This window comes from Clupea harengus, chromosome 13 (assembly GCF_900700415.2).
Source record: "Clupea harengus chromosome 13, Ch_v2.0.2, whole genome shotgun sequence".
Taxonomy (NCBI): Eukaryota; Metazoa; Chordata; class Actinopteri; order Clupeiformes; family Clupeidae; genus Clupea; species Clupea harengus.
Window position 1 is genome coordinate 14,975,344 of NC_045164.1, and position 11,128 is coordinate 14,986,471.

Sequence of the window (11,128 nt, forward strand, 5' to 3'; positions counted from 1 at the left end):
ACGCCAGGCTTTCTCCAAGCCCCGCGGTGCCGGAGCACCAGAGTGCTGAGTCACTGGGAGAGTGGGGAAGAAAGGGACTCGTGCCGTGCCCCCCCCCCTCAACACACACACACACCCTCAAACACACACACACTTCACACGAGCGTGACTCACACCTTCACTTCCATCGAGCTGTGCCTGGCATCTTCACTGGTGATGGATGCACACAGAGCGTGGAGGTCTAACACTAGAGTGTCACGGCTGAGGGTGATCTCTTCAGCGCGCTGCAGCAGCAGCAGCAGCATATTAGCTGATGAACTCAGTGCCGACGTGAGAAACAAACACAGGCAGCCACTGAGCGACTGGGCAGACTCCGAAAGACAGCCCCTGCAACACTGACTGGATTATGCCTTCAAGGCTTCAACGTCTATACCGGGGCCCAGCTATTCAATGAATTATTAATAGAAATTAATCAGTCGTCTGGTTATGGCTGTAAAAGCACTGCTGCATTAAAAAGCCCTTTGGGTTGGTGGTGAAGTAATGGGGTGTGATGCTTGTGATGCTTGTGTGCGCTGAGCTCCTGTGACTCTCCTGACAGACAGAGGTCAGAGGTCATAGGTCATGAGGTCAGCTGACGAGGAGCACAAGCACTGAAGCATGCCTCACCTGCCATGGCAGCCAGTCTGGATGAAAATGGCTCCACGACTCGATGAGAGTCAGGTTAGTGTGGCCGGCTGCCCGAGCCCCATGCGTACTACTTACCCACGCTGCTTAGGGAACTGCTGCTCTCCGAGTCGGACGGCATGGTGGACAACACACTGTTGGTGGACCCTAGGGGGGACAAAACAACAAACAAACAACTTTAGAAAATGACTGCATGAAGATCAAAGTTGTATTCAACCTGTTTTGTCTTGGATGCACTTTTGCATTTAGCCCGCATAGCCCGCGCGCACACGTGAACAGATCTACCCAAAGCCTCGCCCAAGAACATCTCAATTTCCCTCAAGATGGCTGTGCCCATTTCACACAGCTGTGAACATAAACAGAATAATTCCACGGTGACGATGATGAGCTTTTTAATGCCATTAATCAGGGTGGCCGATGGGGGCCTTAAAACGTCCTCAACTGCAGTATCCCCACCCAGCCCCTTCAGAGCCAAGAGCCAAGAGCCCAGAGTAGCACTGATGACAGGCCTCCAGTCACGACAAGGACAGGCCTAATCACCAGTGCTGCGCTGGTCTGCACAGGAGCCCGTTGCGGCAGGCTGAGCCGCGGACGTTTCATCTGTTCGCTCGCTCGGCGGCGCTGCTCTGCCTTTTAGGAGGAGTCAGGGGTTGACTTTGATTCCACATTGTTATCGGATACAGGGAGGAAGATCAGATGCAGGGAGGAAACTCAATCAGCGGGGGAGGGGACACACTGGTGGAGGAGAGGAGAGGAGAGGAGAGGAGAGGAGAGGGCTGGAGGAGAGCTATCGCCGCCGCGGATCCCCACTCCGCAGGGCTGGAGAAGAACTGGATGGCACTCGGAATACAAGAGCTATTTTTACGACCGCCGCGCATGTGACTGAGAAAGACGCAGCGCGAAAAAATTCCTCCACTCTGCTCTGTAATCCACGGTCGTCTGCCTAGAACACATCCAGGGCTTGTGGGACCCAGTTATCAGCGCTGCCTCAAACTTTAAGATTGCATCTTCAAAAGATACAAAGACCTCAGAGAAAACAACTGATCTTTCACAACCTTGCGAATAAATTGCTTCTAAACTGCTTTGCACGTCTGCTGAAGCAGGAAGCTAAATAGATCTCATTCTTTGATCAGGGTCAGAGGCATCATCCTCTTGCCCACTGCCTATTCTTTATCAATAGCAATTAGCATTAGCCTCATTCCGAGCAGAGTCGATCATTTGCAAACATGCTGACCAAATCAATACACTCGGCCTCCACTGCCAGAGCCATGTCACCATCGACAGGACTCCCATCCTACTCTCTGCACCGACAGTGCCTCAGACAACAGCTCTCACTTTCCCCTCCACGTGCTGACAGGCAGGGCCTCGAGGGAGCTCAGAACAGCCCAGCACAAGGACACCCAAATCTGTAAAGGTAATCTGACAGCTAAATAAAGACTTTATTAGCCTACAGCTCGAAAATTGTGCGTTTTTTTTTGTTGTACTATATGCAGATGCCTGGTGTGAAACAGAGGGCAATATTCTGTTTACAGATCAAGATAGCACAGAGATAACAAAGGCCTATCTTAAGTAGGTCAGGAAAGTCAGGCTTTGCCTTAGGGTTACTGCTCATGCATTGCCTCAGTTGTGTTGCCTCCTAGTCCAACAGTTGTGTCAGGCAAGTAGACCATCCCCCCACCCCACCCCCCCCATCAACACAGATAGGGTATGACATGTGTTGCCATGGCAAATCTTACTGAGCATTAAAGTTGGCTGTATGATCAGACAAAATAAATAAATAAGAGACAGAACAAAGGAAGACTGGCGGTAAAGACAAGCGCTGCTTTCTCAAAAGGGTTGAGACGGGAGCTGATGGAAGAAGTTAAATAATGGATGAGTTCAAGTCTTGCTTTTAAAGCTTTTACTGGAGCACTAATCCAAAAATATATATCTATCCTCAGGGCTTGAAAAGGCTGGAAGAATCCGATTTGCTACCCAAAATCTTATCGAGCCGAAGTAATCTGATTCAAGCCCCATCTCCCTAAGAAGCTGAAAAAGACTTGCATCTCTTTAAGATCGTTTGCTACCCAAATATATCACCACATTTCTGCTTCCTTCTCTTTTTTTCCCCCCACTGAAGCTCAGCTGCTAGTCTGCATTAACTAACTGTCAGCTTTTCTCATTGTCAGCGAGCTGCCTTGCTCCTGATGCTGATGCTGGGCCTAGCGAATGTGGCTGTGGGGGTGAGGGGTGGGGTGGGGTGGGGTGCCGAGCTGACAAACCATTCCATTTACCCACATCTCCATGCCACTAAATCGAAGTGACTTTGGCAGGGATCCTGCTCTGCTGTAGGAGCCTCTGCCGTTTGATTCAATCTGGACAGCGCCCAGCGCTCAGCTCCCTGGCCCCACCGCCGCTGCTGCCGCTGCTCTGGGATTGAGATGCAGCAGTCTGCCCCAGGAGAGGCCAGCCGCGGCGGCCGTATCGCATGGATCAGCCACTCTTTGTTCCACCACAGAGCCACTCGCTCTCCCCATGAGACCGGCATGGCAAGTCTGTGGCACCCAGGGCAAAGGTTCACAGGCGTTGGCCAATGGTGGCTGGGTGGACGTCATGTGACTGCAGTGTTTACAGTCATTCAGATTCAGATGAGGATCAGAAAGAGATAGTGGGCTAAGCTCAGACGGCGTTCTAAACAGAGCTGCTAGACATTAACCTTCCTCAAACTGTACGCCTACAAGGAGCCAAGTCGGAAGTTGGGTGCAATGATTTCATATTATAGGCCAGTCAACGATGTTTTTTAATTCTAACAAAAAAAACTAGTTTAGAGAAAGTTCAGGGTAAATATTTTCTCTAAGCCACATTATGCTAAACAGAAAACTGAGCTCTCTGTAGAGTGCTACAACACTTGACCTGTGACCACAACAGCCTGGTGTCTGGGCATATGGTTCTCCGCAGCGGACCACATCCTGTGCTGTAGGCACTTCAACTGACTACCACATCAGACCACATCAGACCACAGAGCCACTTGAAAGGGAAAGCCCCATCGTCTGGTTCCTCATGCAGAAGTCATTGTCAGTGGTGCAGGAGATCTAGGCTACAGATTAACTAAAAGCCAAAAAAATACCAATGCTTTAAACTGGAAGTATAGACTTGGCAGAACAAAAATATTGATCATAATGGATTTGAACATAAGCCAAGCATGCATAAAGACACTGACACATAAAGGGGTTCAGAACCTTGCCCACAGCCTAGACCCGTATGAGCCAGGCTAGTCCACCGTCTTCATTCTTTAGAGCTTTGCTACTGAACCACTCACCCTGGGACACACCCTGCACAGGAACTGTACTGCGTGATGCATCTATTACACTAGGCTAAGGCCCGTGCTTAGCAAATGGTGTTTCATGTCAACTAAACCACATAAGTCAAGTCTTCCCACACACTGCGATGAATGAGATGTGCATTCAGCCTCTTTCACCACGTAGACCACTGTCAGACAGGATAAATTGCTAGCCAAAGCCCAGGGTCATGGCAACCACAGCTCCTGCTGTGGTCATCAGTGCTAGAACTCAACTGGTTCTTTCCATTAGCTCCCGTCATAGCCCCAGTTTAAACTGTGGCATTTCCGGAGTTCCACAGCAATTAAGACCTTTGAAAGCGCTCTAAATGACGCCTGTTCCGGAGGCATCGCTTCCTGGACAGTGACACTAAATGCTGGTTGACAGTCTAACCCAAAAGCACGAAGGGATAGTAACACTCTTTACATACTGCCCATGAAAAACTGCATTTCAAGGCATCTCTATTCATTTCCTTGCAATAGTTCCACATGTGGCCACCATGTTCAGGCTGGACTGGTGAGGCCTGTTCGCATGAGGGAGCTGAAATAATGATGTGTTGTGCTCACACCTATAAATGACTGAGAGATCAATACAGTTCGATCCAGCCGGGCACATTGCGGTACATTGGTTCCCAGTCGAACCGGTTTATTGAACACTATTAGTAACACTATTATTAACACCTTCAGCTATAGGAAAACAACCATTACCCAAGAGAGTTGGGACCGTGGGACACACATTGATTTTCAGGCCGGATCAGAGACGACGGCACCCCAAAACTAAATAATCAAATCCCTGCATCACCCGCTTTCACCTCAATGCCCACATTTCTATTAAGCCTCTTGTGGCAGTTATTAAAAATCACCGTTTCAAACACCTCCGTGCTAATCAATTTCATGTTTTTGTTTGTTTGTTTGTTTGTTTCTAAAATCCAAAGACATAAGAAGGAGCTGTTCAGAGATCCCTTCCAAACGAAACCTATCTGCTCATGCGGATGAAAAGATGTCCTGCGGGGCTTTTGGCCGGGGTGAACTGGACATGGATGGGGAGAGACACCAGAATATTTAAGACCAAGAGTGCTTTGTGTGACAGACTGTCAGACCATAGCTCACTCCATCCACTGGGGCCGATGCACTGGGATGCAAGTTGACAGTCCCTCTGGTTGGTAAACAGGGCAAGCTGCTGAGTGAGCACTTTGGGGGCAGGCAGCTAAACTTAAAACAAAAGGCCTGTTGTCTCTGGCCTGGGCTCTCCGTTTGACTGCCAGGAGGAGGAACCAATTGGGCTCTCCGTTTGACTGCGTGGAGGAGGAACCAACTGGGCTCTCCGTTTGACTGCGTGGAGTAGGAACCAATTGGGCTCTCCGTTTGACTGCCAGGAGGAGGAACCAATTGGGCTCTCCGTTTGACTGCATTGAGGAGGAACCAATTAGGCTCTCCGTTAGACTGCCAGGAGTAGGAACCAATTGGGCTCTCCGTTTGACTGCCAGGAGTAGGAACCAATTAGGCTCTCCGTTTGACTGCACGGAGGAGGAACCAACTGGCCCAGAGTCCAAAACGGCCTCATGTGGAACAACTGCTTGAGTCATTGAAAGGGAAATGAACAGCGCTGGGAGACAGTCATATTTCATATGGCCCGCTCCCAGCTGAGGGACGGAGCAATAACAGACTATAGGTCACTGCAATGAGCTAAGGGCTGATTCTATGCAGAGAGCACATGGAGAGCACAGCACAGCACAGCACACTCTACCATCTGCTATCTGCAATCCATTACATTTCACAAATGACATTTTAAACTGCTACAGCCAGATTGACTGTATTTACTTGCATACTAACTAAAATGCTGCCCTCTTAACCAAGCGTTCAAATTACGTTTGGAACTGTCACCGTAGGTTCATTTGTAAAAATTGATTTCGTGTCCGTTAAATGCAACTGATGTCTGCCTGGGGGGCGATATACAGCTTTGGACGTTAGCAATGTGAGCATCCTTCAGCGCTCTATTAACACGGCGCTCGGCCCAGTTCCTGGAGGTGGCATACTGAGAGATGAGGAGGAGCCCTGACCCAGCCAACAGTGCCCCTCCTCCACTGCTGCGGGAGGCGTTTTCACTGGGGCCGGACCGCTCGCTTCAGTGCTGTGCTCCAGGAGGGAGGCGTTTTCACTGGGGCCGGAGCGCTCGCATCAGTGCTGTGCTCCAGGTGGGCAGGCCCTGGCACTGAAAGGAAACAGAGCCTGCTAAAAAAGCAGCACGAGAAAATGACTTCAATGGAGGCTGCTATCGGGGTACCTCATCACCAACACACACACACACACACACACACACACACACACACACACACACACACACACACACACACACACACACACACACACACACACACACACACACACACACACACACACACACACACACACACACACACACACACACACAAAGCCCTTTCATCCAAAAGCTCAGTTAGGAGGGAGCCAAGGCTCATCTTAAGTTTCCCACGATAATGAAAAGGAAAAAAAAAAGGTGAGAAAGGAAGAGAGAAAATACCTTTCAGCCTAAATCAGTGTGCTTGGGACTAGGTGCAGGAGCACCGATAGAGATGGCTGCAGGGGCATGAGAATACACATCTGACTGAAAGAGCTTAGAACACCAGCGGACGTAATCCTCCTAAGATGAAGAGGCAAGGACTGTCTGACGGAAATGTACTACCACACAGGGGAACGCTTAAAAGAATAGCATTCCACTGTACTGTACTCCATTAGGGCTCAGAACAGAGCAGTCAGTTCCACATCCAAGGGGAAGGACTGCAGCACAAGCTCTACGGAAGCATCTCTCTGGCATGCTTGTCTGAAGGGACTCGTGCTCGGAGGTTGAGACTCAAGCAGAAGCACGCTGTGAAATGGGAAGAGACTAAGAGCCGTGATCGGAGATGACAAGCACGGTGCTGCAGGAAGCTAGAAATCCACGGGCACAGCAGAAGCAGGATGACGAGCAGTCAGCAGAGGCTCACCCTGCTCCTCCCTTAGTTTCTATATCCGGCTGCACGGAGAGGCACACAAGGACGTGCTATTGATCAGAGAGGGGAGCCACACCTGTCCAACAGGAGCCATTTACTCACTCACCCACCAACACCCCATCACATATTTCCACTGTGTGCGTCCCGGTGTCAGGTGACGGACCATGCAGGATCAGCTCAGGGAGGTGTCTTTAAATACGTCCATAAAACAGAATGAATTATTAACACAGCATCCACCTCATGATCAAACTGTACACTGCACACGGCAGTGCAAGCCTGCGGGCTGATTGCTGTCAAAACAGCCACCTCTTAACAGCTCACCAGTAGCCAAAGCCATTGTGGAGGACTGAAGAGATGCAGGAATCCACAGTATGGAGTCCTCAGCATGGCACAGCAAGCCTGTTCAGATCAATATGCTATGGCATGGCGGAGCACAGGTTTCCATGGAAACAAGTCAGGCAATCTCATGTGAGGACATGTATGGGAAGCTGGTGATTTGAACATGGGTGAATCAGCATAGTAGGCTCTATTTCTTAATGCTGCTTGTGCTATGGAAGGTCTATTTTCCAGTGAATGAACATCATTGTCTATTTTGGCGTACTCTGTATTTATATACCAGTATAAAGATGGTGTGGCTCATCACAGATACTTGACTAAAACCAGTTGAAAAAAGCAAATCTAAAAAAAAATCACAAAATATGATTTTTGCATTAAAGCCTACAAACACATACAAACACACACACACACACACACACACACACACAATAAAGGAACAGTTAGTTCTATTTGTGCCCCTGGATTAGAATTCCCGCAGGAAGCGGTATTATTGAGGGTGGTGGGGCTTTATAGGGACACCCCAGATAGCAGGGGGGGTTGCACAATTTAAGGATTCCACTCATCAAGTGATATAAGCTGCAAAGATAAATACTCTTTGGAGATGGATAAAAGACTGCAAGCTGCAAGCTCAGGCACTTAATATAATTGGATTGACATTAATTGCATTGCTGTTATAATCAAAGAAAGCCGAGGCTACTTTTGAAAACGCCACACACACCATGGTCAGCATGCAGTCACAGAACTTATGTACAGAGGTAACAGAGGAACATTACAAAAACCACATGGCAGTAAATTCATAGCTGAAATGACTGATGCCTTCAGCCGTCTCCAAAGGACTCTGCACTCATCATACATTCGTTTACATGTTGCTGGTAGGTCGCAGGTTAAATGCAATCACTTGTGTATGCCTTGGAAAAGATATTGAGGTGAAATAAGGACCTACATGCAAAGAATGTTTAAACTATAACCAACAAACTCATGCCTTTACTCCTGGAATGTGGCTTCACGCACAAGTCCTATAAACACGCGTGCGGATGAAGCGCATCTGCAGCTTTCATATCATGGTCTCTATAGCATAGATGCTGCCTGTTGGCGGCTTACCAGAATGGTCCACGGGCCCACCCCCGTTGGTGAAGAGGGCAGAGTACAGGTGAGGGTAGGTCTTCTCCAATGCCACACATAGGTCCAGGAAATGGTCGCTCTCCTTGTTCATCAGCATCTTCAGAAGCTGCTCCACTTTCTCGGTGCTGGATGAACAGTTCTGATCCAACTCGTACCTCTCCCGTTGACTGAGAGTACCAGATTTGGTCAGTAACTCTATCAACCGGTCTGCGTCGGTGATGGACTTTAGCAAGTTCTGGTGGCATTGATCTAACAACTCTTTGTGCTTTGGCTCCATTGCAATTCGTGTAGTTCCTTAGCTAACCAGCTAGCTTGCTATCAGTAGCAACCCTAGCCTCGCCTCTAATTCTAAAACGAGCCCGATTACGAAGCAAGAACTTTCTTCTTTCTGGTCACTTGTGGATTTTCGACACCTCAGCCATGGTATTGGATGGCACAGCACGCCAGATTTTTATTATACAAACAAAAAGGCACACGAAGCCATATTTGTTGCCCAAGGCTGTTGACTGCACTAAACTGCGATACATTTTCCCAGCTTACTTACGTCTCGCAACTTCGTCCATTTTGTCTTACAATTTAACTGAAAGCAAGGCCAGCCTTCTTTATAATTTCTTCTTGGGCATTTATTACGCACTGTGTCACCTCAACTGATACAAAAACTACCGTAACTCTCTAGCGTTCCTCACTCAAACTGTATGCTCCGCCATGTCTCAGCAGCTGAGCAGCTGCTACACGCTGTCAATCAAGTCACCCTACAATAGCCATGTAAGGTAAAATGGGGCGGAGTTTCCCACAGACACACCTGGTTTTCTAGTGGGCGTATACCACGCTCTGCTATAACAATCTTTGTTTTCGCAACATGGACATCATGATTTGATACTCTTAACCACCCTGTTCACGAGAACTCAAGGAATATGGGATAACTATGCAGAGATTTTAACTAAATCTATCTGCTTAGGCAAGTTAAATGATTATGATAGACTGTTTTTACAGTACAGTCTTAAAGAAGAAGAGCAAGAAACTATTCTCTAAACTATTTTTTTTAAAGCATTATCAGCCCCTATTGAGGCTTAGAACTATCTTATCAAGAAGATGTCATATTTTTTTATCTGTGTTGTCTTTGTTGTTATATAGCCTATTTCCTGCAGACAGTAGCTTAGACAAAATAAGAAGAAATCACAATCAGAAAAATATATTGCAATCCTCAAAAGGCCGGTTGAAGGGCAGTAGAAAATAAACTCAAGAAGAGTTCTTGGCATATTGTCAGACACTGTCAACATCAATTACTCTGTGAAGATCTCTTTGGAAAATGTGTGTTTTGGAGCCGCTGGCTGTAATAAATCAGTTTTTACACAAGCTACATTAGTTGCAGATCACTTGTGTTTTGCCTCCTGGTCTGGGTATAACTGATATGAACCAGCTAAAAAATCTGACAAAAATATACCTTAAGACGCTGTGATGAGTTTTTTATTTATTTATTTAACTGTTCATTGCGGTAGGCTTTTCATAATTCCTACAGTCGTTTTTGTATTTTATTTTCTGTATATTTCTGTATTTTGCTTATTCAAAAGGAATGCAGTCACTTTTGCTTTGTGCTGCTCTGCTCACCTACGCGTAGCCACAGATCACAACACTTCAATTCACAATCCAATCCCCAATAAAAGTAATCAAAACCAAGTCCAGCATTAGTTTAATCCATTTCATTACACAAGACAAACCCAGGCTATGATTTAAAAAGATTTTCTTGTGCCAAGTAAAGATATATGGGATTCATAGCCATGGTTACCGAGGTACAGATGTGGTTTTACATTTAATGAGTGTCAGTATGGATTAGGAAGACTACAAAAGAGCTATTGTGAGGTACCCGACAGATGCTGTAGCTAAGGGCCAGCAAGAGAACAGTCAGTTTAGGAGTCTAAAAATAATCCCAAAGCTGCATCATTATTCATGCAGAAATGATTGCTAGAAGAGCGTTTCATTCTGATTACCATGTCGGTGTTTGACAAAATGAAGCCTTGAATGCTCCAGAGATGTGAAGTGATTCACCAGTATGTCTGTCACCATGGGATGATCGGGGAAGCTTAGCTGACATCACCTCAGGCAGATATTTAATGTGGCTTTGCGAGGGTCAAGAGTCCATAAATTGCAGTGGCATATGTGCCTCTCACAGGTTATTGATCACAGTACAGTTACACATACCGACCATGCAGTGAATCATGTGCACATTTGCAGGAGACCGGTATGAGTTTTGTATGTAATCATTGCCTTCTGTTGAAATGAGGCTATGGGTGTGTGAGAGAGAGTATGCATTCTGGGATCCTTAATCAACAAACATAAATGAGGCTATGGGATCCTTAAACAACAAGCATAAATGAGGCTATGGGATCCTTAAACAACAAACATAAAAGAGCAGTGCAGAAGAGTGTTTGAAACATTATGTCTTGACATTCAATCTCTGCAAGCACACAAGGTGAGTGCCACACATTTCAGTTTTCTGAGAACCGACTCTATTTCTCTCTTTAGTGGAAAGATTTACACACATTTGAGTGAGTCTATTTTAGTGAGGACCATCCTATTTATAGACTGTCTTTTTTGAAAGATAATCTGCAGGTTAAATCAATGTACGCCTCCAATACAATTTCATAGATGTGGACTTTCGTCAACCACCCATTGGACAGACAAA

The 11,128-nt window shown here is 46.9% G+C and overlaps 1 protein-coding gene across 3 annotated transcripts in view; it reads right to left on the minus strand.

The window, feature by feature from the left end:
* Positions 1 to 9,201, minus strand: part of dlg5a (discs, large homolog 5a (Drosophila)) — a 39,035-nt gene extending 29,834 nt beyond the window's left edge. For all 3 annotated transcript variants that reach the window (XM_031578539.1, XM_031578538.1, XM_031578537.1), the window contains exons 1-2: positions 8,425 to 9,201; positions 742 to 810 (exon numbers count right to left, since the gene is read on the minus strand). In XM_031578539.1, the coding sequence (XP_031434399.1) occupies positions 742 to 810; positions 8,425 to 8,722 (367 nt within the window). In that variant the 5' untranslated portion in view covers positions 8,723 to 9,201. The remainder of the gene's footprint in view (positions 1 to 741; positions 811 to 8,424) is intronic.
* Between the last annotated feature and the right edge of the window lie 1,927 nt (positions 9,202 to 11,128).